The sequence below is a fragment of the Ptychodera flava genome, chromosome 5, assembly GCF_041260155.1.
Source record: "Ptychodera flava strain L36383 chromosome 5, AS_Pfla_20210202, whole genome shotgun sequence".
Classification (NCBI taxonomy): Eukaryota; Metazoa; Hemichordata; class Enteropneusta; family Ptychoderidae; genus Ptychodera; species Ptychodera flava.
Window position 1 is genome coordinate 45201822 of NC_091932.1, and position 27874 is coordinate 45229695.

Below are 27874 nucleotides of genomic sequence, written 5' to 3' on the forward strand. Positions count from 1 at the left end.
TAGAGAAACACGGTCTCACTCGCATTCACGTAGGGCGTAGAGGGCGCTCCAAATGATGATTGTTCGTCATCGAATAAAATTAAAGTGTTGTGTGATATCTTTGGTCCTATTGGGCTAACAACTGTGTACAATATTAATAATATTTCTTTATTACCTGAGTAATATTAATAAAGCTAATGTTGATGTAAAATATTACACGCTACGAGTGCATACTATTGTGAGCACCGTCATACGGCTGCGTCATCCTCATTAAAGTTATTTGTGTAAAAACTGATATATATTTGTATATACTTAATTGTTAAAGCATAAAATATACAATACAAAACATCAAGAAGCGTCGAGATCTGTGATGTATTTTCTGACCAAAAAAAATAGAGAAGAAATACACAAAATACGAAAACACAGGGTGTAGGAACTATACTGTTTCGTTAACGTCTGTTCCGTTGTTTCAGCTGATATTTCATCAAAGAATGACGAGTTAATATAAAGAAATCATAGCTTTTATGGTAAATCTTCGTTTTGGGTCCGTACCTAAACTATTTGTTGGACAACAAAGCCATTTGACGACAGGTGACAAAATTCGTGACAAATATAGTTAGAAAAAAATAGGGACAAAACAAAACAGATATTCCAAATTACAAAAGTACATTCAAGGAAAGCATACGGATCGAGACTAAATGAGTTGTTTTTCTGTTTGTAATAGAAACTAAACAGAACAGAAGATAACGGCATGTCTTTGTATGTCTCGCATTTGCTGTCGCGTATAATAGTGTTATAAGTAACTTTAGTTAATATTGAATCATCTTAAAAAATTTCCGATAGTGGTTATCAGTATAATGCTTAAGAAATTTGAAAGGATTGTTGGTAATGTTTCTGTGATACCCGGATGAATGACGTTAACGTGTGGGATATTGCTGAGTATAAGAAGGCGCTCGATTGTCATGGCAAGTTGCCTTGAGTGCGTCAGTCTTAGGCACCGAAGAGCCAATCATACCAACCGTTAGATAACCCTCCATCCGCCGTATCTGTCGCTCGTCGAAAGCGATTGTGACGTTGTCGTATTACGTTTGCAGCAGGTCTTGCCCTGACGCCTTGCATTCTTCCCCACACACCGAGCACAAATGATTCGATGTTGCATTCATTCTCACCGCGTATAATCTTGAAATAGCCATCTTCGCCCCACTTTGATCCCCATGAATTGGCACAGAGCTAAAAAAAATAAGTTCAAACGATGTGAGTTCAGAGAGAGAGAGAGAGAGAGAGGGGGGGGGAGGGGGAGCAGCAACAGCATTGGTAAGGTTGTTGCCGGAATATCAAACAGAGTATTATCTACAATCTGGCCAGATAAAGATTGTACGTTTTGGTTTCACCGAATGACGCAATAAAATGAATTAAAATATCCACAATGTCTAATTTCCATGAAATATTTTTCCTTGTCCAGAAAGATATCCACATCAGTGCTGAAACTGCGTAAACAATTCACATACCCAGTATTTGAGAGGGCGACCATTGGGACTGTATTCAGTACCCCAACCAATTATTTTGACGGAATGCCATCCGCTCTGATGATATTGAGGGCCGTCGGCAGCTGCTTCTCGTGTGTGCCTATACACGCCCTTGTTGTACATGAAGAAGTCTTCTTTCACCTCAAAGGATGCTGAAAAAGGTAACAAGCTGAGAGTGTAAGCATTTTTTATATGATTTAAATCAGAATAAAATCGATGGACGTGTTCATACTCTGCACAAGACAAGGCCAACAAAGAAATAATGTGTTTCAGGCCAGCAGGAAACAGTTTGAGTTGGTCAGGAAATTCTTATTTTTTTATTTTAATTGGGCGCGACCCATCAAAAAATATTTTGGTAAAATTCTAAGAGATTTTTAAAAATGAAGATAAAATGTTTAGGCTCGGGGATGTTAAATAGGATAGGTCGAGCAATCAAAAACAGTTAACATTTCATTCGGCCTAGGTGGCCCTGATGCCTCCTATCATGTGAGACCCGTGTGTACAATGGAAAGTCTCTCTTCATTATTTAGTATACGTTTGTACAAATATTGTCCACGTGTACGGTCCATTTGTTGCCAATGTTAACGAGACAACCATTCTTCATTGTAACATCTATCACTAGCCAGGGATACTGCCATAGAGAGGATAAACACATATGCATCGCGCTTTGATCCCCTAATCTTTTGCCTTACAAAGACTTTTGATGTGTTTAAAAGTGGATAAAGTATAGAATTTTGACCAATTTTTGACTCCAGCACAACTTTTCACTCCCAAAATAAGCACTTTGACTTAAAATTTTTCAAGTTGTAGGAAATACAGAGTTTTGACCAGTTTAACAAACCAGATATGAACTGTAAATGCTCACGTGTTTCATTATATTTTGAAGTTATGTGTAAATTTGAACCGTTGCCACATGTTTGCAACTTCATTGAAATTATTATGACCAACTTAATGAACAATAATCACCGCCGATTAATTCTAAAAGGTCATGAAGTATACAAATATGTAATTAGCTGAAATAAGAATATTAAAGTTATTTGACTGCTCTTATTGTGTCACCACTTTATATAGCAAGTGTACAGTAATTACCGTTGGCCAAGTCCTTCAAGCCATATATGCCGAGCTTTGAAAGCTCATTAGATGTGCAAATTATAAATTAGCTGACATGAAAATGTGAAATGACTTTCGATATTGTTTTAACCTAGTACCTGGTATAATCATCAATGTACATAGCATGTTTTGCCAACTTTGATCAAGTAAATCCCGGTATATATCCCTAATAAGCAAAGTTCATTAAATATGTAAATTAGGAATTGGCTTAAGTAAAAATGCTTAATGATTGTCAATAATGTTGTATCATGGTATCTGTAATATGTGTAGCAAATTTTGTCAACTTTGGTCAAGTCAATTCAGATATATATCTCTAATTAGGAAAGATCATTAAATATGCAAATTAGGAATTGGCTGAAGAGAAAATGCTTAATGACTTTCAATAATGTTGTATTATAGTGTCTTTAATGTACATAGCAAGTTTCATCAATTTTGATCAAGTCAATTCAGATAAATATCCCTAATTATGAAAATTAATTTAATATTCAAATTAGGTTTTGGCTGAAGTAAAAATGTCTTTTGACTTTCAATAATGTTATATTACAGTATCTTTGATGTATAGTCTAGTGGTGCGATCATTTTGCATCAGCCTGTTTGCAACACGGCTTTTTATGGCAATAGAGCCTTTTCTGTATGTGCTCCCCATTTGTGGAATGCTTTACCATTTGAGATAAGGCTTGCTAATTCTTTTAACAATTTTAGAAGTCAGTTAAAAACTTATCTTTTTAGATCATTTTATTCCTAGACACTTTTGAAAATTTTACCTCTTTGCATTTTATTGGTGTTTTCTCGTAATTTTTATTTATAATTTACCTCTTTTTAGTGTTGTGTAAAGCGCATTGAGATTTTTAAAATGTAATGCGCTCTATAAGAAATAAATATTATTATTATTATTATTATTATAGCAAGTTTCAACAACTACATTCAAGTTAATTCAGATATATATCCCTAATTGGGAAAGTTCATTAAACATGCAAATTCAGAATTGGCTGAAGTAAAAATGCTTAATGACTTTCAAAAATGTTGTATCATAGTGGCTTCAATACACGTAGCAAGTTTCATCAACTTTGGTCCAGTCATTTCAAATATATATCCCTAATTAACAAAGTTCATGAAATATGCAAATTACGAATTGGCTGAAGTTAAAATGCTTAATGACTTTCAATAATGTTAAATCATAGTATCTTTAATATACATACCAAGTTTGGTTAATTTTGATTGAGTCAAATCAGACATATATCCCTAGTTAGGAAAGTTCATTAAATATGCAAATTAGCATTTATCTTTCATGTCACCCCTTAATGATTCCCACTGCTGATATATCTTGGTGTGATCAACATTTGTAGCAAATCTCATCAAATTGTGTGTAGTCGTTTTTAATGTATATCTGTTTTTTCTAAAATCATTAATTATGCAAATGAGCAAAAAGTATGCAAGCCACACCCACCAAAAACTAATCAGTTCTTGCCATTTACTAACTGAATATATGTACCAGATTTGATTCTGATCTGATGAGCCGTTTTTGAGATATCGGACCAACAGACAGACAGACAGACAGACAGACAGACACACAGACGGACAGATAGACAGACAGACAGACATCGCTGCGACATATGTTCACGTGTGTAAACACGTGAGCAAAAAATTGTAGTTTGTGATTTTTAGTTTGATCTCTCCATTATAGTAAATTCAGGTGTGATTGCCCCTCACCCCCCCCCCCGTCACAGTCAGTGATACTGAGTGATTTAAATGGCCTTCATCACGGCATACGTGTTCCGTCGATGTAACGAAAACAGTGAAGTGATATGGTGGCACATTGGACATCATTTTTATCAATTTTTGATAGATTCTTGAGAATTCACAACTAGTATTCTTAAACAACAGCAGAAGTGACCCCGGGATGACCCCAATCAAATAGACCGCCATGGCAACGCTGATTATTCAAACTCTCGTTGTTTGTATACGTCACTACTTTTAGAAATATCACATCGTTACCTTGTAAGGGACCATTAATCATTAGCTCATGCTGTATGTCCTTTTCCTATAAACAAAACAAAACAGAAAACAAAATAAAATCGATATAATTTCTCTGCAGAGAAATTAATTGTAAAATTACCAAATCAAATGGTAAAATTGCATTCTTGCCGTGTTCGAGCCATTAAATATCTTTTTAAATTATTTCAGTCATCTTTAAATTTGATTTCTGTGAGCACGACAACACTTTGCCCCTTAAATGTCAATCTGTGCTATGGACTACACAGCAAGCACTCCAATGAGTCAATATACACGACACGTTGCCCACTGAAGTATCATATATATATACCGGTGTATGTTATTTATTTATTGACTTGTAGTAGATGTAAACATCAAAGCCAACAAATTTACAGAGTCGATTCACGATATTAAGATTAGAGTGATCAAATAAATGTATTCAATGTTAAACATTAATGTCAAAAATTAATACACACATTAAGGAAGTGAATGAGATAGCACCATTAATTCTGTAGGACACAGAACACAGATCCAGGGTCTGCATGTATGGCTGGTCATTTACAGTAGTAAAATTGTACCAAGTTTATTTAATGATGTACAAAAGAGCAATTATTGACCTACCTTGGCTGATATTCGGTAGGGTGGGGAAGAATGGTACATGCCATTGTTTTCATGTCTGCCAGCTGGGCAATAATTTCCGTATTTCCCTCCTATCAGGCAATATCCTTTCCTGTCGCTTATGCCGCTCGTGTACGGATAGCAATCGTAAGAAACGACACTGTAGGACAGGAAACCACACAGAAACAAACCAACATCAAACCAAAAACCAAATGAAGAAAATGTTATGTAGGAGAAGTGAGCAGTTTTTGTCACCCTGGATGACGTACCAGTATTGTTCTGGTGATTTTGAACATTTGTGAGTAAGGTCATCTGCTGTAGGTCATCTGGTATAGGTTTGAGCATATGTAGGCCTAACGTTGGTAACAATCAATAACTTGAACATTTTTATAGACGAAATAAATACAATTATATGCGTAACAATAGAACTGTGATCGTTACTTTATTGAAAATCACTAAAATAATACTGGTAGGTCATCCAGAGTGACAAAAACTGCCCACTGATCCACATAACAGAAAGTAATAAGCTATGTTTAAATTGATATCATTCTTGATATTCATGAAAATCTCTGACTCGTTCAGCTGTGCTGTACATTTTCACCATGGTCTGGAGTGATGTGAAGCGCCACCAACGATAGATAAAAGGAACAGCGAGTGCTGTAAAGCATCAGGATCAACAGTGAATACGAAGTGTAAAGGGGTATTAGTATCCCTAGGCATTTGAGAAACACATGCTTGTATCTGTCCACAAGGAACTATTGTTAATTCTCAGAGTCTGTATTTTGGACCGTTGAAAGCTTACCCTTTCTTTCTCATGAACCACCAGGCCCGGTCAAGGTGACCCCCTTCACAACCTCGTTGTCGTCTCGAGTTGCACGAGATAAGATGTTGTGGGGACAACATCATCGTCATATCGCCCATCGATTGGATGGCAAGTCTGTCTGAAGCCACGCCTACATGAAAACAATCGGCCAATAGCCGTCAGATTGTTTGAAAACTTAATTTTAAGGATGTTGTAATTCGTTCAGTATACTAGTATAGTTTCATATCCTGTAGCGTAAGAACACTTTAAACAGTCTGATATTGTGATTATTTACTGGTGTATATCTAGACACTGTGAAACAAAGTGACGTTTTATTACAGACTTCCCCGGATCAACGTTTGATTCATTTACACCGAAAATCCAACGGATTACAAATACAAGACTTTCCAGCTGTTTTTATTACTTCATGTGTAAGCTGTTACCAAAATGTAGACAGTAAAATGAGACGATATGGAGAGAAAATATATGATTCTCAGTACAATCGTAACAAAGCTGGTTTCTATTTCTCACCTACTGTTGAAAACGCCCAGGATGACCCACAATTCCCCTGATCCATGACGTCATGCACTAACCCAGGCCACTTTTGTCTGGCGTCGAAATAGTCCGGAATCTCTGCCTCGTTGTAATCCATGTCGATTTCTGTCATCTGTGATACAGTTCTGTCGGCTTGTAGAGTTCCAAGTCTGTACTTGATGGCGTCACGCAGTGTCATCCCCCACAGGCCGGTGTAGTTCCTCGCCTGCCACCTACGTCGAAAAAAGGAAATTGTACTTTTAGCTGATCATGATGTAGTTTTTGACGTATTTTAGGCATTTTATTGTTTGTAGGATACGGCTTCTTGTTCTTCTTCCAAAATCATTTTTAAACGTTCTGTTTTTAACATATCGACACAGCCTGTATTTGTGAAGTAACCAAATGAAATGTTGACAACTCCGAGGCTCAATTTTAGGACGGACTAGAATTCATTTGACAATAATTACATTGCATATTGCACCATAGACCCCAGACAAACGATGACTGTTCATAATGCATTTCTTGCCAAGGCTAATAACCGGTATTTCAACCTTTTTGAGAAGGCAGCGGAAATAAAACAAAAACAATGAAAATATAACCAACAATGGTACCTTGTGTTCCCAAAATGAGTGTTTCAGTTTGCCTAGCTAATGGGGGTGGGGTGGGGTAGGGGACCAAACTCAAAAAACTGTCAAAGTTTTCAGAGACGGAAAATTTTCACAACTTTTAAATTTTAAAACTTAAGTTTTAGGATTACGGACTTTATGTTTACTCTTTATCAATACTAACGTTTCTAAATGATAGGACGCGTCAGAGATTCTGGCTCAGGGAATCAACGCTTGCAGGATATCTGCGGCTAATTTTAATATCGACAAATTGCACTGTGTGTACTCAAGGTCAGTCAAATCCAATTATATGTGAAGATTGTCTAAAACCTGACAGTGATGCGAGGCACACCCATTCTTTAGAAAATGCTCATGTATAGTCACACTAGAATACAACATCAGCGTTCTTACGTGGGACATCAGATGACGAACCATACTAATTAATAATGCGTCTTGGGGCAGTGTATTTGGATTCTCAAATTTTTATGGGTCCTTACCGATTTGCTGCCTGCATGGACTTAATTTTAGGCTAGTGGAGTAAATAAAGGTTTGACCCTCTTTTTGTGAAAATTGAAGTTTAATTTTTTTCCCATAGAGTCAACATAAGGATAGTGGCCATTTTGAATTTCAAATGTCGGTAAATGTTTGGTAACATGTAATTTGTTTCTCCAGTCCCAAAGTTTGCGCGCTGACCGCAGAGCTTTATCCTTCCTTAATCGTGAAAGAGAATGGTTTCAATCTCCTTTCAGTGGAGTTTGAGCAAAGCTGTAAGTCTCTCAGTTCCGAGGCGCTCACTGCCTTAAAAACAGCAATTCTGACCAATTATCTCGGGGTCAAAACAACAATTCTGACTAATTATCTCGGGGTCAAAACAGCAATTCTGACCAATTATCTCGGGGTCAAAACAGCAATTCTGACCAATTATCTCGGGGTCAATGCGACAAATTCACATCGACGTATACTGTGAATTTTATTTTTATCACATGCAAATCTATGTCATATATCATGTACTTCATTGCAAACATCGATCATGGAACAGTCATCACAGATGTCAAGCTGGGCGATTGAAATGACTTACTCCTATAAATGTTACAGACGTAGAAGAAGACATCGATCACGTTAAGAAACAACGCAATCAACTGCGCTGCACTTTACCGACCAAGTTGATCTCTTTGTTTCGATAGTACGCGCCTTGAAAGAGAAAGACATTTGCTCAAACTTTCCTTGATAAATCTTTCAACGATTCCCTTTAAATTTAGAATAAAATCAGGGGTCATCGTCCAAAGATTGGTACTAGAGAAACAATTACCAAACATCTTACTGATATCAGAAAATAAAAAATCGCCGCCATAATGTTAACTCCATTGAAGAGAATTAAACTTTACGTTTTCGAAAAACTTAAATGGAGGAAATTTTTTTCTTACTCCAAGAGTTTTAAAACAAGCCCTTGAAAAAAGTAGACTAGGAGAGTATGAAGCATTTAGGAGTCAATGAATCAGTCCCCGATGTGCATTCTACCTTTATGTTTTACGCGGCAGCAAATTAATGGTTTGTTAAGTGAGCCATAATTATCACTAGTGTTGAGAACATGAGCGTGCTATCGGGCACAATATTACAATAATTATGCATAGAATATTCTCGATATTCCATAAAAGCATCTACAACAATTCTCAAGATCTCATCGAAAAGAAAAAAATTGGAATCCACACTGTAGGCGACAGAAGTCTCGCCCCTGAGATAATATAAGACCCAAATCTGTTGTTTTGCGTCCGCCCAGAAAAGTGACTGAGTTTTTCAGAAATTTCCTCGTAAAATTTTCCATTGTTGACTATCTTTCATGGCCAAATAAAGCCATGACTATTGTATTGCGACAAATCACTGCCTTACAGTAACCATGTAACAAGCATGGAACAATGTTGTAAAGTTACGCACTACCTCGTGGGAGCGTGCAGTTACATTAAAATCTATGCATATGGAGTACAAGAAAACTGTCAGGGGAAAGTGATTTTAAATTAAAGGGAGGCAGTCGTCGGAACTGCGCTCAAAGGTCGCTGGGGACCTTACGACTGATGTAAACTCTGTAACCGAGGTAGGTTTGCGATTGATGAAAGTTAAAACATGTTTGTCATAATGTACGTCGTAAAATTTAAATGTTGCAGCTATGTTGACACGAAACATCTATATACAGTGCATGAAATATATTGTTTGTAAACAAGAAAGTCGCACATGCGCAGTTCCCTCGACCGCTTCCCTTTAACGTTTTCTTGTTTGTTTACCGTCGAAATTTTGAATTGGCGCAAAACAGACAATTTACTCACTTTGGCCATATTAGATTCATACAAGTGTTCTTTCGACTGAAACTACCATTGAGAGCGTTCCATACATCACTTACCCATAGTCGGCTCTGTTGACAGCGGTCATCAGTTCTGGCCTGATTGCGCATGCGTTGTTCTCACAATTAAAGGCAAAGTCTCCCTGGGTATTCTTACATGTACTGTTAGGAAAGGACAGGCAGAAATGATGTTCTACAGAATAAATGTGATAACGCTCAACCTGTATAGCAATCCGTAAATAAAGTGATTTTTTTCTCTGAAATAACACCATAAAGTTATCTTTGTCGAGAAAGCATAGAGAGTCGTGCATTGGGGCCATCATACCTTCATTGGACACAGAGCAAAGGTACGAAACGTATCGTTATCTAGTGATTGATAGAAGCAAAATGAATGTCAAACACAGTATCAGCGTAGTAACAAAGTTGAAGTGGAACGATAAGTGTAAGACATTTTAATCGCAAAATTCGAATGAACATGTATATTTCAGCTGGCAGGTCCAACTTTTGCATAAGATTCGTCTTCGTTTAACTGCGTATTATTGTACAAAGCAGAGATATTCAAATGTGCCGTAGTCATTTGACCTTCTTCTCAAATTCAATTACATCAAATACAATAACGCATTCCTACATTGAAATTTTATTTGTTAGTTTTAATTTACAATTATGCCAGTGGTTATTTTACCCTTGCGTATTCTTTATTTTATCAGATTTCAAAAACAGTGTTATTAACCTGATCAGTGCTTAGAGACCAGTATCGTCACTTCAGCATACAGTCAGTTTTTGTGAGCCATGAATAGTGGAAGAGTTCGTTCAGGTATTTACAATTTGCAAACGAGGTTCATCTCACTGTTGACCCTACCCTATTTCTTTAGTATCCTATCAAGTGAAAGAAATATCGTCACGTCTTACCATTTGTTGCAGTTGACCCTGATGACAGCGCCCTCTCGATAACCGACGCCATCGTGAAAGCAGTCCTCTGAAATGATATCGATTACGTTCACAGATACATTACAAAAAATGCCATTCTTGCCGCGCTAATGCCATTCTTGCCGCGCTATCATCGTTGTATTAATAACTTTCATCTGTCTCCAGAAATATATTGCCCTACTTAAATATTAAGTTCCAAAATGTTCCCGCCTTTGTGAAGAATGTTGCAAAATGTAGCTGCGTGACGTGTCGTTCACCTGCTCTAGCAAGCCCCACCTCAAATTATGTTTGTACTTTGACTTTATATTTCAAGTCGACGTATTCAAGGAATTCTTGACCTTAAAACGGAAGCAGCATGTCCTTTCTTGCATCGATGAATGACAGAAATCTTCCTGAACCAATTTCACAAGCATTCCCATTTTGGATTAAATCAATTAATTTGATATTGCATTTATGACTCAAATAATGTTTGCCCCGAATTAAGCGAACAGTGATACTATTTCTTACAGCCTTACCCTAGTTTTGCACATTTTAACTTACTTTTCGGAGTAAATTTCCAGTATTTGTCGTGCGTGTAATATGCATGTACATTGTGCACTCCTAAACTGAATTTACATCCTGGAAACTGAAGTTATATCCTGATATACACGGAAAAACATTTCAAAATTGTCAAAACTTACAGTTCCGGGGATTAAAGGAAAGTTCTCTCACCAGTTGTCTTTTTATAAAAAATCTCCCCGTGCTAAATTTAGGTGAAATATGAATGAGGAAATAAAACAGAGCAGACACTCATGTGGAATGTAAACTATAAAGCGTTCCGCCTGATGATTTATTTATTTTGGACAGGTGTTTTTGATTACTCCATGCTAGAATGAGAAAATATGACCATAGGATGATGGAGAGGTGACCGGGCAGGGCTTGAACATTTAGACCAAGGCTTCCGTTGTGATTTACACTAGCGCGGTTCATTCTGCACAAGTACGCCGACAAACGTTGGCATGACGACAATGCAAGGCCAAATATCTCGGGTCTTGTTGACACTCTGAACGAGCGAAATATGTTAGAAAAATCTAAAGTGTCGAAAGATCATACTTTTACGCAAATTCTATATTGCGAGCCGAAAACAAAAAGTCACTGAGAGTATGTGCACTTTGGATGTGATAATGAAATCAACTTGTAACGAAGCATTTTATGCAACTTCCAATGACATGCCTTACAGAAAAAAAAGGGCGGGCGGGAATTTTTTTATCATTTACTGTTAATGGATTACAAAACAAACACTGAAATTTGGCAAAATCACACGTTTTAAATAGGGTAGGCTGTTACCGAAACACACGTAGGTTTATTTCGCATTGATTGTACAATAACAGATGCGGTATGAGACGACGATATCGTGGAATACAGACTAAGATGTAAGTGTTCGTAGGAAAAAACATAACTTGCGAACAGATTTACAAGAAATGGAACGGTTTGTTAAAGATGAAGTACACGCCAACGCTAAACTCGATTCCTGGGTGATGACGTAAAATAGAATTGTGCGTTAATGTAGGCTGACTCACGACAAGAATCCCTGCATCCATTCACATGCAGAATTAAACCCCTCAGGTTGATACGAAGAAAATAAAACCCCCTAGCTTGATACGAAGAAAATAAAACATATAAAAGGGACCATGTCTCTATTTCTGGCCGTCATTGAATTTGTTGTAAAAGTACAGTATAACAAGACATTCTTTTTGTAAATTTTGCCAAACTTAGCACCCTAAAATGACAGTTGTCAGTGTGAGGATGTTACCGTCTGTATGATAAATTAACAAAAAGGAAACATATCTATTTTTGTTCTCAATGGTAAGATGAGCTTGATTTAAGGAGACAATTGAGAAGCGTTTCTGAATGTTGTCAAATGCATCAACTGTAGCCCAGCGCAGAAAAGTTCACAATTGTGACGTCATATCGTCTGTCAGGACCTGTATAGCTATGAAACGAAGTTTCAGTCTTGAATATAAATAACACGGTTATAAATTACTATGTCTTATGTCTATCGCCTGGTGACCTGATTTGACCTAGCTCGAACAATCCTATCGTCACCTCAGATGACCTTTCATAGTTCAGTCAGTGCGCTGTTGTGGCGCTCTGCGTGAGCGCAATTGGCTGTTAAGAGTTAGAAATGTATTTTATTTGCTATCAGATATCCTGACGACTAAATTTTTAAAACAACCCCTTCGATGAAGTAATTGACAGAGTCTATTTTTTGGTAAAATATACCATATGACGAAACAAAAAACTATGCATAATTTTTTCTGCTATAACACGAGGCATAACTTCAATCTCAATGGCAACTAAAAACCTAAAGAGTGAAAGAGTGAAATCGTTCAAATTATCATAATTTAAATACCTCCACAGAAACTGAAAAAAAAATCACCGGTGGGAGATATGTAGGCTTGCAAGTGAACTTTGATTACTGTGGTCTACAGACAGCATTTCCAAATGATAGAGGTTGTTTTGGTGGTAGCGTGTCGTGATTTTCACATTTTCACAAGACGCGTTGAATAAAGCTAATCGTCAAACTGTACACACCCTTTAACATTCCTGACTGCACAATAAACAGCCAGATATATTATTCGACTCGAACCCACGCTTTAAGAGATCCATATTGTAGAAGGACATAAATAAAGTGAACAAAGTACAGTCACATACAGATTAGCGCTGCATTGCAAGAATGTGAGAAATTAGTCATGGCACATTGATGTCAGCCACATCAACCAGCAAACCATGCACCTCCGTGTCTTCAATTTGATGCGAGACAAGACACAATTGGCTATGGTTCATTGGCGTACTTCAAGCGAGACCAAAGTAAACATCTTTTATATGCCCGCAGTGTACTGACTCGGCTGTTTGCGGGTACTGAGCCGTGAAAATGACGGCCTTATGCCTGAAGTAATTTTGAGATTTAGAATACAAAGGCAAGTAATCCCAGACGTCGGTAAGAAAGTTGGAATTGTTCGACAAGTGACCGCCTTGCATGTTGTTCAACCAGTAAAAAGTGGCTTTGTCTAAGCTATTACATTGCCGTAAAAAAGATTCTGACCTACTGCCGATAGGCCCGAGAGATTTGAAAACGAAGTTTAGTCAGATTGTATTGGTAATACCCACCTACCTAGAAAACATTCATAGTATTATCTTTGTCGAAAGAATGATCAAACATCCCCGTGTAGACGGCATTGTGAGAATACTGTGTATTTTCCCAACAATACTGTGTGATCTCGGCATTTCCATGCTTATCCGACTAAATTTAACACGAATGGAACTAATTTGGGATAATTGGATGGTGAAGTAATGTCTGTTTAATCTGCAAATGTAAGCTAATCTGCTTTTCTTTTTAAGTTATACACTTGTTTTTGTGAGTAATTTGTAATATTGCAACGTTCAGCTATATGCACCCAATACTTTTGAGAAATTTGAAAAATATGAAGATCCGATTATCTCAAATTAGTTCCAATTGTGTTTAATATAGGCACCAAAAGAAACGCACGTTATTTATAAATGTATTCTGGTTAAGCCATGTTCAAAAACGTGCTAATATGTGTAGAGAAAAACTAGATTCTCTGAAAGTTGGACAATATGACGTTTGACGGAGGTCGGCATAATTCTACATATTCAAACTACACATCATAGATAACAGGACCCTAGTGTTAAATATTGACCTTGAAAGTACGTCTATAGCCACAGTGCTTAGTACACGGATTCATATCTTGGATTATCCCGATACTATCTACACCTTGGAGCTATTAGCGAATCACGCAACTGGTCACAACAGACAATGACATGACCTAATTTATGTTTTCCGCTGTTGCAATCAATATCATATCACTGACCGAATGGCGCATGCGTTAGGTATCCGTTATCGTTCATATGATTGACAACTTGGTGTAGCGAATCGCATATATCAATTCGTGGAATTCAAATGATTAAACTCAATAACTCAGCACACTCAATGGTGAGTTTTGCACCAATTGGAATCGCTGTAACAACATAGGTATGCAGGTGGACGTATCAATTCTATGCGATGAATTCATCGATGACTTTTAAGTCAAATTAAGACGAATCTGGATGTGCATGGCGGATAATACGCCGGAGTTACAGACAACGAAAAAAGTTTTAGTGTATTTTCAAAATTGCATCGGGCAGACGCAATAGATGGGTTCAAAGGCTAAAGGGTGCAGACGACAGCTTTGAACGATCTGATCAAAAGGTCAGCGCCAACAAATATTGTACTTTCGTCCGTCCGATCAATACATACATTTCCTGATAATCAAACGCCACGTAACTTTCGCTTTCTCTTCGCCATTTGAAATGCACGCTTCCGCCCTTCCTAAGAAACTTGATGACTTGGCAGTTTCTGTCAAGTTTGTTTTGTCGTTAAAATCGTCAGTTTTGTCTCTTTCCCTTCCCTGTTGAGTCTGATATGTTGTAAAGTGAAAATATTTTTGTACAAATGAAAGCAATTTCTTCTGAAGGAATAACTGTACATGTTTCACACAAGAATTATTTTACCTCTATAATCTTCTTACGAATATTTATTGAAAGTGAATTACAATCCTTCAAATCAACTATTCTGTCCAGTGCTATAATTCCTATTGGTCCTACAGAGCTGACGAAGATAACCAATCGGGTGGTAGTAACCTATCGTCTCTGTCGTCTCTTTTTCAACATTTTAATGCAGTTCAAACAGATGCATAACGTGACAAGGTATAAGAATCATTGCCATGCATCCATAAGTCGTTTTTTGTTATCTAAAATTTATAGGTTGAAGCAATCTGATTAAAATCCGATCTAGTGATGGGTCGGTCTTTACGCTATCGTGTTGCAGTCTGTTTTCTGCGGTCCTCCTCTCACTCCCCGCAGAAAAAAACAACCTTAATACGATAGCGTAAAAGACCGACGCATCACTGCATTGATTGAGATTGAAGCAGCTAAGTTAGAGCAGAAAATGTGACAAAGTCTTTGATTTTCAATATAATTTTGTTTGAAAAAAAAACAAAAAAAACTTTTTCTTTACATGTGTTCAACATCTGTCAACAGGCAAACAAGTATTTGAAACGCTTTGCGAAGATTTTACGAGTCGCAAGCGCGCTTTTGCAATGGAATCTAGGGACGCTTAGGGACCATCGTAAACACTTAGGCCTATATTAACACCTGGGAACACCTTGTTGCCTAGTCTAGCAAATATGAAATGGAAATGAAGCCTATACCGAGGCGTTATTTCTAACTGCAGAAGTGATTGGGCGTCGTAAATGTGGAAATTTATATCAGTTAAATTGCGCAAGTCGAGTAACAAAAGGTGACGTCAGCAAACATGTAAAATTACGCTCAGAGAGAGAGAGAGAGAGAGAGAGAGAGAGAGAGAGAGAGAGAGAGAGAGAGAGAGAGAGAGAGAGAGAGAGAGAGAGAGAGAGAGAGAGAGAGAGAGAGAGAGAGAGAGAGAGAGAGAGAGAGAGAGATTATATACTTACTCTGCTCTGGGGGATCCACTCCTAGACACAATGGCCAGAAATCTGGACAGCAGTCTGAGACAGTGTGGTTACAGAAAATGTCGCAATAACACTTTATACCCTTGTACGGTACAGTGCAGTGATCATCACGACCTTCACAACATCGCGGAGAACGCTGACTACACCACTGCGCTGTTGTAAGGTAAACACAAAACGTATGGAGCAGGACAACGATAGCAGCTATACGGGTCAACTTCATCGTAGATCTGTGACTTGACTGTTTCACCTACCGACAAAAATATCAAAAATAACTTGACACAGCACACTATGAGATGTCAAACAGACGAAAGTTTAATAATTATATACCATGGTTTATTTAAGTTGAATTATAATTCTTTCTCGCTCTTGAAAGAGGTGATCATGTTTGACCGAGTGTGTGCGATTATAAAATCGGGTATATTAGTCTATATGAAACGACTGCCAAATTGTATACAGTCACGATAAGCGACTCTTGCTACGTCTCCCCTCTCTCCCTCCCTACCCCTCTGGTTGTCTGTCCGTCTGTCTGTCTGTCTGTCTGTCTGTCTGTCTGTCTGTCTGTCTGTCTGTCTGTCTGTCTGTCTGGTCAATCTTTGTTGTTCACAAGACAGGAAATTCGATCATCTTCAAACTGGTGCCGACAATGAGCAAAAAGACTACCGAAAAGAACTACCAAACGACTACGGGAAAGTTTTGGGATTTTTTCTTGTTTTCATCCCTAACCCTCAACACAGTAAATCATAGGTCCTGCAATACAATTGGCAACTAAATATAACTACAAACGTAGTAAAAACGACCTGAACGTGATGAAATGTGACTATAATCATTGGCGTATCGACACAGTGAAGCTTAAGACGTGGCTCTCAACTTTCGCAACAGCAATACCCCGGATGTATCTCAATAAATATGACAAGGACTATCGAGTGAAGTCGACTTTTACTCTGCTGTCTTTTCTAAAAACTGCCGATAAAGATCATCTGTCAAGCACTCCGTATAAAGCGAGAGCGTTTGGGTCTTTCTGATACCAACACAACATAGCTTTGGAGATAGCGTCTAACTCTGAAAGTTGACAGTGCGTCAGATAAAATATGCATACATTAGATAAAAAGTTAAATTAATTAATCATTGCAATGTCTTAACTTGTCAAAAGTCCTTGTAGTAAAAGTCTACTGACCTATATCACACTTCGGAAAGTAGCGATCCCTCGGCAAGTCCTACGGCCAAATTGTTTTTAAAAACCGTAACTATAAGTTACAGTTACGCCTAAGGGTTTGCATTCTATGTTACGCTTCGACGTGAGTGTCGTACTAGTGTTACATATACGCACGTATTCTACGCAACACAAATGAAATAGGGATAGTTTACGAAATGACTTTGTTTTGGTTTTATTACTGACCAAACAAACCGTTTTGGTATCACTGGCACGAGAGACAAAGGACCCATTGTATGGCTTTTGTCAAATGAAATCAATTCAAGGCATTTCTGGGTATCCCGTGACACTTCAAGACAAATTGAAATCTCGCGAATGTACGTTCAAATGGTGTGAAGCAAATGTGACCCCATTTCGATATATTTACCGGATGCTTAGTTGAAAATTAACAGACATGTATTTTTTCAAAAACATTAAATTACAAGTCTCCAGACTGACTGAAAAATTCTATTTAACACAGCGAGTAAAAAGTCATCCGATGAGAAAGAAGTGATCAAATGTTTATTTTCAGATTTAAAGTCAGTTGCCAGACGACATTTGACGGTTTTAGATACCAGTGTTTTAGGACAAGTCCAGTCAAAGACTAAATATAAAGACCTAGGTCTGTAATAATTATTTGCTATCGCATTCCTTTATCGAATGGTCAAAATTCAACACTTTGACAGATGTCCAGGAATTATCGATATTTCCTTCATGCTTTGTCCAGACGCTAAGTCACCTCAACGTCTAATCTTTTCGCCTTAGGTAAACGAGTGTATTTATATTACCTTCTCAAGACTGACTTGTAAGAGAAACTTATATTTGATATCCGGTATCCCGTAAGAGTTTACAAAACTTCATCTTCAAATTGTAACTTTTACAATTGCCCACTGGTGCTCACTAGTCACCCGAGGTAAAATATTTGAAAATTGTGAGCCTTTATTTCTGTGTTATAGGCGTGACATTTCCAATCCGATGGCAAGTAGCAATTGATGGAATATCTTACAAAACACGTTTGAAACTGACGGCGGTTATTGTTCTATAACGTGCACATTTCCGAATGTGATGGCCATGCAAGGTAAAAATACTGTTTCGTGCGTCACCAATGACAGAACTCGCAACAAGTACCTCGGTGGACTAAAGACATACACAGGCGTGTGGAATATGAACTGTTGGAAAGCAGCTGCTCTTCTTGTTTGAAGGAGAGACTACATTACGTGAACAATTTTGTTGAAGAAATCCACAGTTAGGAATAAATTCAGAGCAATATCAGAAAGCTGTTAGGAATATATGATCCCCTTTACTAAGAGTAATTCTAAACATTCTCACTTGTCGTTTGCAGAATAGTAATTTTTTACGGCAAGGTTTCAGCGTCTGTTTCGAAATAAAATCCTGCTTCATGTCTCAGTGACAATGAAACACACATACCTATCCAGGCTAATTTAAAAGATGACTTCATTTGTTCTTAAAAGCACATTGGTTGTTCACCCCTGACCTACACACCTCTCAGCAAGTACATAAACATTAAGTAATATTAATTTGTAATTAAATCAATGTAAAAAACGTAAAAAATTTCGGGTTATAGGCTTTAATACGTCACCATTATGATAACTTTCATCAGCCTATGGTGTTAGGGCACAGCAGCTTATACCATGTAAACTGCAACAATCTTGATTGTTGTTTGCATTTGATTCTACATAACAAACCGTCTTATGTTGAAGTTGTACTGGCATGTCAAGATACTCACTGAGTAGGTCTAAATGCGGTAAATCCGTACTATGTTGAATAAACAGGAGGGGAATCTGGCGAAAATTCGTCGACGCCCAGTGAAAGTGGGCGCATGTGCAGGGAAACCTTGACATCTGAAGAGATGTGAATGAAAAAAGCTTGGAGACGTACAAATGAAGAGGCTTGGAGACTTACTTGTTGTCTATTCAAATTTCATTAATATTCGGCGGTAAATTTCAAGTTGAGGTCTGATCAAACTTTTATGGTCTCACTCGACTTTTGCACCATTGACACCATAGCCAATCACGTACCTTGGCTAGGATGTCTTTTTCATTTTCAAAACGGTGATCAATTTACTTCAACGTAAGGTTTCAAACAAAGGTGTGTGTTTAAATAGGTGCAAACGCGACATGTGGGTCCATACACCAAGGGTCAAAGGCTATGACCTCAAATGAACTGAGGTCGACGAGATTCAAAGTCTGTTGTGTGAAGCTGGTCCGGATTTGGCGCCTCTATATCGATATATATAGACACTCATACATTGTGACGACAATAACTTGCTTTAATACCCAAATAATTCGTGAGTTATTCCGAATTTTATGTTTTCTCAATCCTGTTTTTGTTTGTCAAGGGTGTGGGATCTTACTCATTCACAATGGTGAAATGATCATTTATTCATGTGTGATCATAATGAAATTTGATTGTTTTACAGCAACGAAAACACCGACGATTTTCGATAAACACTAATCAAAAATTGCAGCTTTTGAGATCGTATCACTTGTTTCAGTAAACAGATATGGGTACAATCACGAAGAAAAATGTCTGTCTTATATCACATGATGGAGTGGAAAGTCACGCAAGCTGATGTACGACTTAAAGGGTCCGGATGTAGAGTTTTATTAAGACAATCCATGGATATTTGAGAATGTAATTCGCATTCGTTTCTTGACCCCATAAACATTTAATAAATATATTGGACCGTAAAAACACAAATTGTTTTGACGGGTCACGAGTTTTGCGGAAAGAGAACTGATCGTTGTCACATTCATTAACCACGAACGAGACACAACCCGATTCCTTATGTAATAATAGGAAACAAACGATGTCAACTCTATTGACCTCCCTCTGATAGCACACGTTTGCACTGTCGCGGCCATACCGAGGTTCGTGCTAAATAATTCTTCTCACGTGCTGAGTTTCTGTAATAGTGGATAAGTCCCAAGGAGCAAAAAGTTAAAGTTTCAACTAAACAGAATCCAAAACTCTCGGAACTAATATGTGCCTGGCAATATTTTAATGGGATCTTTGACTCTGGTGAAACAGATTAAGTTGTTGTTTAGATTTAATACTCACGTAAAGATGATAAATACATTAATGGAAATAAAATGGATTCAAGGAACAAAGGCTTAGCCACGATTTTAGGATTAGTATTTTTCTCAGAACATTAATTGCAGGGTTGTCAAGATGAATGCTAACTAATCAATGATTCGAGATATCTGGTTCATTTGCTGGTCAAAGTTGATCTACAATTCATGTTTAGTCTGGTGGCATACCTTATCAGTTATAGTGCAGCTACGTATCGTTTCATGAATTGATACAAACGTCGCCATGCGGGATAACCTCTTGAGCATGCGCAGAGCTTTCCAGCTCGTAAAAGTGCGAGACTTTTGCTGTCGCTATTGATGACATTATGTTGTGAGATATTTCATCTTGTAGACGAATGCGTCATGAAGACCAATGTGGCATGCCAGAAGTCAAAACATTTGAGTTTGTTCCTGAGTTGAGCAACAAAAGTACCGAGACTCTGTTTACGCTAGACGGAATTATACCAATTTTTCGAAATTTGGGAGAGTTGGTACCATTCAATAGAGGGAGGTACGGAAATTGATTCTCAAAATAACTATCCTGCAAAATAAAGTTGCGATGAGATCCACAGTCTGCGATAAAAATTAATGATCGAAGGAGACATGTTTATAGTGACGTGTACGAGAAAGCAATTTTTTTCAACTGAATCGAAACTAGATTGGAAATGACTAAAATATATAACTGTGACTCAAATAAGGACACGAGTAAAAATGGAATTGTCTGTCAATTCTTTTTAATCTTCCCGATTATCAGACACTGTTCTGTAAGAGTGTATTTTCGTTTTCTCACAGATGTCCTGGTATTCACTGCCCGAGATGGATAAAGTACAATACTGTCGACCGTATTATCAGAGATCTTATTCACCGTGTAAATAATCTTTGCTTGAAGCAAAAAGAATTTACGTGTACTTACATGCAAAGCAATCGTTATCAGTCATTACACCGAACTGTACTTTGTGCTGACCCAATCCTAAACATTTGTCAAATCGAAAGCAGTAAACTTGTTCAACATTTCGTATGAAATCGACCGTTTAATGTATTAACCATTTAAGGTAGTATGCGCCTCGAAAGTGAAAGACTTAAACTTTTGCTCAAACTTTCCTTAAAGAATCTTCAAACCATTCTCTTTCAAAATCAAGAATAAAAGTAGGGGGTTACCGTGCAAATTTTGGTACAAGAGAAAAAAACAACCAAAGATTTACCGATTTGAAATTTCAAATGACAGCCATCCCTGTGCTAACTCTATGGAGAGTAATAGAAATTTTCGAATTTCAAAAAACTAAGCCGGTTATAAGTTTTTTTTACACCAAGAGCTTTAAAATGAACCCCACAAGTGGTATATCAGAAAAGAATTGTAAAAGTTTGAGAGTCCGAATGTCTGTCCCCGAGGCGCGTTCTACCTTAAAGGAAGTGTGACTGACGTTAACATTTGTCATTTAGGCCTACTCTCAGATGAAAGGAAAAGCTTTAGTATCTGATTTCTATAGCAGGATCACATACCGACAAAGCAGTATTAGGGCCACCCACCACCCTCAACGGCTGACAGCATACCAACAAAGATGATAACTTCACATGCAGCAACGATGTCTGTCTATTAATAGCATTCACAGCCATCTCGTTACTAAAGCTGTGGCTAAGAATCCTCTTAAAGAGACAAAGTCGGCCATTTTTCATGAATTTTGTTTGATACGAGATACTACTTATATTGTTTGACATGTTGGAAGATACTGAATGAATGGGTGACCATGCATTTATTAGACCCCGTTTTAGACAAATTAAACGAAACCATCGCGAAAATGAATTAATGGTCATGACCATTAATTCATTAATTCATTTTCGCGATTGTTTCATGCATCGTGTATAAAACCTGGGTCGAATATATGTATGGTCACCCCATTCATTCAATATCTTCCAACATGTCAAACAATATAAGTAGTATCTCGTATCAAACAAAATTCATGAAAAATGGCCGACTTTGTCTCTTTAAACTTTTGCTCAAACTTTCCTCAATGAAACTTTCAACCTTTCTCTTACGATGTCATCAATAAAAATCGGGGGTCACCGTACAAAGTTTGGAACAAGAGAAAGAAATTACCCAACATTTTGCTATATTTGAAATTCAAAATGGCCGCCATCCCTGAATTAACTCTATGGGGAAAAATAGAGATAAAAAGTATAGAGTTAAAAAAGTTTTGTTTTTCGAATACAACTAAGACGATGACATTTTTTTCTTTCTCCAAGAGCTTTAAAATGAGCCCCCACAAGTGGTATATCAGAAAAGAATTGTAGAAATTTGTGAGTCCAAATAACTGTCCACAAGGAATTTTCTACCTTAATTTCAAGACGACTCGCATCATCAAAACTGGGTGACTCATCAAGTTATATTCAAAGAAGATAAAACTTACAATCTGCATACACAAACTTGCGTTTTTGAACTTTTATACTATTTATTCATTCTCAGAATGTCTGAAAACGCCACAACACCTACTTCTGAGGTGACATTGCATTTTAACGATCGATACTTACATGTTTGTTGTTTTAATAGTTTTGGTTTTCATATTTCAACCCTTTGAGCGCCAAAGTCAATTTTTGTCACCTTTATAAAATATATCCCTGTCATTTTTTTTAATTTTTGCTAAAATTTTGATAAAAAAGTGTAGCCAATGAAATGTAATATACATTTGGTCGAAAATTGTCAAAAAAACCCACAGAAAACGGTTGCACTAAAATTTTGATGCACTGGGAAAAATTACAGCACTCAAAGGGTTAAGATCGCTAGTAATATATATCTGTAGAAGCCTCCTTTGCAAAATTAAAGGAGAATTCGCCTCATTGGGGACAGACGTTCAGACACTCAAATTTTTACAATTTTTTCTCATCTACCACTTGTTGGGCTCATTTTAAAGCTCTTGGAATGAGAAAAATTCGCCGTCTTTGTTTTTCGAAAATCGAAAATTCAATTTTTCCCCATAGAGTTAACACAGGGATAGTGGCCATTTTGAATTTCAAATATCTGCAAATCTGGGGTAATTTGTATCTCCAGCACCAAACTTTGCACGGTGACCCTGATTTTTATTATTTTTATTCTTGATATGGTAAGAGATTGGTTTAAAGTTTCCTTGAGGAAGATTGGAGAAGAAGTTTAAGTCTTTCACTTTCGAGGCGAGTACTACTATAAGACAGAGGATGTGTGAGACAACTCACATTGAGACAATTCACACTTTACACAAAAGATAATTTTATTTCAAGCCTCTGTACAAATTCTACGCCGACTGTCTCGTTTTAAGTGTAGGGTTACCATAATACCTATTAATTAAACATTTTATCGTGAGTGTGTTAACTCAACGTTGTAAATAAAGTTGACGCTTTTGCTATCATTTCCATGAAGGGTGGAAATATTTGCAATCGTTAAATATACTACGACACAATTTAAAATGTCTTGCAAATTGATTCTGACCGTACCGTTGACGGGTAACGACTAGGGAGTCGATCAGTGAGATGTCTTTCAATTGTTATTTATCTCAAAGGTCGTATCGGGGTTTGGAAACTCAGTACAAGCTAATCGATATATCACTATTAACTCCATCTCGAAGATAAACAATCTGCGAGCATGATAGGTGCCAGCGGCTCAGAGAACTCCAACACTATGATTGGTTGCCATATACCATAGCTACGATAGTTTTCTGCGCAGGCTCATGAAGTTCAGGTGCATATTCAGATATTCAGCCATAAATCACTGCACAACTTGACTATGGGCAGAGAGTTTAGGGGAAAATATTGGATATGAAGAAGCCATGCTGGCCTACAAGGAGACTTCTGTTCACAGAATCAATTAGTGAGAGCGAGACCCGCTGCTTTGAAGCTTGTATCACAAGAAATGAACACAAATGCCTCCGCCCGGCTTGAAGTATTAACACAACCACCGCCACCACAAACAGGAACGTAAAAATCGCACTTGAAACTCCTTTCCAGTGGCCTTGAAGATATCTTCTGAACATGTCTGGGACAAATTCCGAATATTTCACCAAACATGTTGAAAAACGTTTGCTATGAGTTTAAATAGGATAACAATACCATATTTTGACGATGTGAAAAGCTACCTATCACCTTATACATAGCTTTGCTATTATTTATAACTGAAAATAATCATGAACGACATCAGTGCATATCGGCTAAAAATCAAATCTTTTAACGACTGTAATTGCTGCTCTACTGACTTTTCGGCAAAAACAAATTACTTAAAAAATTAGAATAATAGAACAATAAAGAGGGTTAAGTGTTATTACATATTGGGTTAGTATTACATATTGGGTTAAGTGTTATTACATATTGGGTTAGTATTACATATTGGGTTAAGTGTTATTACATATTGGGTTAGTATTACATATTGGGTTAAGTGTTATTACATATTGGGTTAGTATTACATATTGGGTTAGTATTACATATTGGGTTAAGTGTTATTACATATTGGGTTAGTATTACATATTGGATTAATTATTACATATTGGGGTGATACAACGTGGACTTCAAATAAAAAATGGCCGACAGATTTAATGGGTGTTTGATCAAGTCAGGATAACACCTTCCCTAGAAACCTACATTATAAGCTAAATTTGAAAGCAGTTTGAAAAGCAGTTTCAGAGAAAAATTATATAAAACACATTTTACCGAAAATGAGGAAATTTGGCCTCAAAATTAAATACGTATTTTTATCATGAATGGGGGAATCTTAATCTCTTGTCATCGCTACAAACCACATTTCAAAGATACTGGACAAACATTTGAAGAAAAATTGACATTGAAGAAAAGTGTCCAAAAATTATTTAAAATAATATACGCAAATTTTATGCTAATTTTATCAAATTTGCTTAGAGGCATCTCCATATACAAAGTTGAAATTCTCGGACGAGGTATCAGAGAAGAACATATTTAATCAAAAAGTGGGAAAATTAGCCCAAAATTTGCATATGCAAATTTCATAATCTTTAGAACGTTTCTGAGTCAAGCCATCCCCTAAGGACTCGTCAATATAAGTTTTCTGCCCAGAGCTTTCAGAGGAAAAAAGCAAAGTTGACGGATGACACCGAACGACAGACACCAGACGACAAAAAGGACGACAGACAGTCAACCTACAGTTTCTTATGATCTCCGCGAAAACAATGTAAAAGTCTGATGTAAGCAATGGTAGTGGATGTGTCCCACGCCGTGAGTCATTCATAATACCATTCTGTAAAATAGTTCTGAAACTTTCTCAATGACGTCTTCCGTGTTGATATTATTGTAAGATAGTACGCCATCAAATCCGAAAGACTATAAACTTTTGATAAACTTTCCCGGGCTGTAAGGAAACTTTAAATCATTTCTCTTTCGAAATCACGAATGAAAATCAGGGGTTACCGCGCAAAATTTGGTACTAGAGAAACAGATAATACTTACGAAGTCTTGAATTTCAAAATGGTGGGGAATTTAAATTTTCGTTTTTCACTAAAATAAACGAGAGAAAACTTTATGTGCGCTGTTACCTCAAAAATGAGCGCCATGTAAGTGATAAATCATTAAGTATTGTAAAAGTTTGAGTGCCCGAATATCTGTCTCCGAGGCACATTCTATCTTAATTGCAAGGAAGTACTCCACAGGATCTAGATGTATTCTTGTTCTTGGCTCCACTGCCATACTAACTTACATTTCCGGATCATGGATTTATCAATGTTTCTCAATTCAAGTGATATCTGTGAATGTTTGTCATCCTATCCTGAGAAATATGCCTTTCAATCAATTCTCTGTTAGTTAGTATTGACACGGATCGAATTGGCAGAGGATACTGTTTGTCAAAAATGCGATATATATACAAAGAAAAAATCTTTGAAACTTTTTGCATTGTAATTATTTGTTTAACTAAAGAGCACATTGTGAACTGTTTTGTTATTATCGTCTGGATTTTGAACTGAAATTGTCCTTTGGCTTGCATCTTGAGAAATATCCCCGTATCTATGCAAACGCGGCTATGTGTGACGTAGATTGCTACGACCTTTAAACTGTTCAGACAGTTGAGAGACAGATGAAAGAGAGAATTTTAGCTCTCAGCTCGGTCGTAACATCTTTCTGGCATAAAACTATCAACATCGCATACCAATGCTGCATTTTTGCACTACTTACTCAAAGGCCCACAAAAAAAATACATCGTAGGAAATTTCTGGAGCGTGCCGTCCTGGAACAAAGCCAGCCGAGAACTATGGTATGGTGAGCTTTGAGCTATGCCAAGGGTCGCCTAGAACCAGGGTTCTCGCTCTTCGAACATCCTACCGTGTACTCTCGCACGCATTCGGGATATCAGAATTAGATTTGAGAACAAGGGTACAATCTAAGCTTAACAGGGTGTCACACAAATTACTTTCTGTATGAGAATTAACAAGGTTATAGCTGACACCTCGCAACATGTGCGTACATTTGTAAGACGTGGGAGTCAAGAGTTTATATCAGCGCAGAATGTTTGAACGCTGTAGCGAGAGCTATATTCAGACAATACACATTATGATGTTGGTACTGCGTAACCTTCCTTCACTGAGGACAACTCGAATGTTATCTGTAGCCCAGCGGAAATATTTCTGCCACATTAAACACGTTCTTTAAGAGCACTACTCTGCCCGGGCTTTTCAGTTTTGAATTCTTTCTGCTCAATAGAAGCTTGAGTGGTGAACGATGACGACAGAACAATTCAGTGCTGGTAGTGGTGTCACGACACTGTAGCAAAATGTTACCTGCCTAATTCTAAATGTTGTCGGGCAAATTTTTCATGCGGTCTTTGTAATGTTAACTATGTTACAAAGATTTTAAGAAGAATGCCTGGAACAATCTTGTTTACATATATCTTCCATTACTATCAAAAAGCCTTCCTTTCAAGAGATTGTTATGACGGACTAAGGGCGGAATTCAAATCGCTGTAATTTACAAAACATTTCTGCTCTGTCCTTGACGAGGTCCAACTCTTGCAATTGTTCATGTGCCGTAAAAAGGTGCGCTTCTTTAATAAAGACGTGCGAGAAAACAAGATAATTGTCGTCAGCTGTAAGTCGAGGTTTTCCAAAAGGCCTTGAAATCGAAGAATAGAGAACGGGCGTTGGATAGAATGACTCACAGTTCAATAAAAGGACTAATCATAGATCTGGCAACCTTTGAGTTCACCGTATTTATTTCCAATGCATTATTTTGCAGTTACGAGGCCGTCAACTATTGGCAATAGGGGCGTTAAAATGAATGGTGTAGAAGGCTTCTTCAAATCTGTTGTTGAATGATTTGAATCCGTGAAAAAAATGACAAACCTACGATAGTGTATGTTCACTTATAATAATACTCACCGTTTCACAGTAAAGATCACTTTTTCCAAGGAAAGATGGCCAGGTAAATGTCCTTAGACGTCTGCGATCAGTGTTGCCCTTGTAAATTCGCAACAACTTCTGAGAGCGGTCTGCATACAATTCAGATACTTGTGTTTCGTGTATTTCTATTCTGCCGACTGTTTGAATGGATGTAAGCACTCAGCTGGTAGGATTCTGCCCAGCTGGTCGACGAACAACCAAAGCTGGGGTCTGAGTGAGTGACGTTCTGCCTGGGCAATGCCTTGTCATAGTTCTAGGAGGACA

General features: G+C 37.3%; 1 protein-coding gene across 1 annotated transcript; it reads right to left on the reverse strand.

Annotated features, from left to right (window-relative positions):
- Nucleotides 1–126: 126 nt before the first annotated feature.
- LOC139134089 (uncharacterized peptidase C1-like protein F26E4.3) lies at nucleotides 127–27874 on the reverse strand. The gene is made up of 10 exons (XM_070700992.1): nucleotides 27590–27874; nucleotides 15936–16200; nucleotides 10408–10474; nucleotides 9559–9660; nucleotides 6559–6794; nucleotides 6028–6178; nucleotides 5229–5385; nucleotides 4611–4656; nucleotides 1488–1657; nucleotides 127–1209 (listed from the first exon to the last, which is right to left on the reverse strand). Exons 2-10 carry the CDS (start codon nucleotides 16171–16173, stop codon nucleotides 970–972), a joined length of 1407 nt encoding a protein of 468 aa, XP_070557093.1. The 5' UTR covers nucleotides 16174–16200; nucleotides 27590–27874; the 3' UTR covers nucleotides 127–969.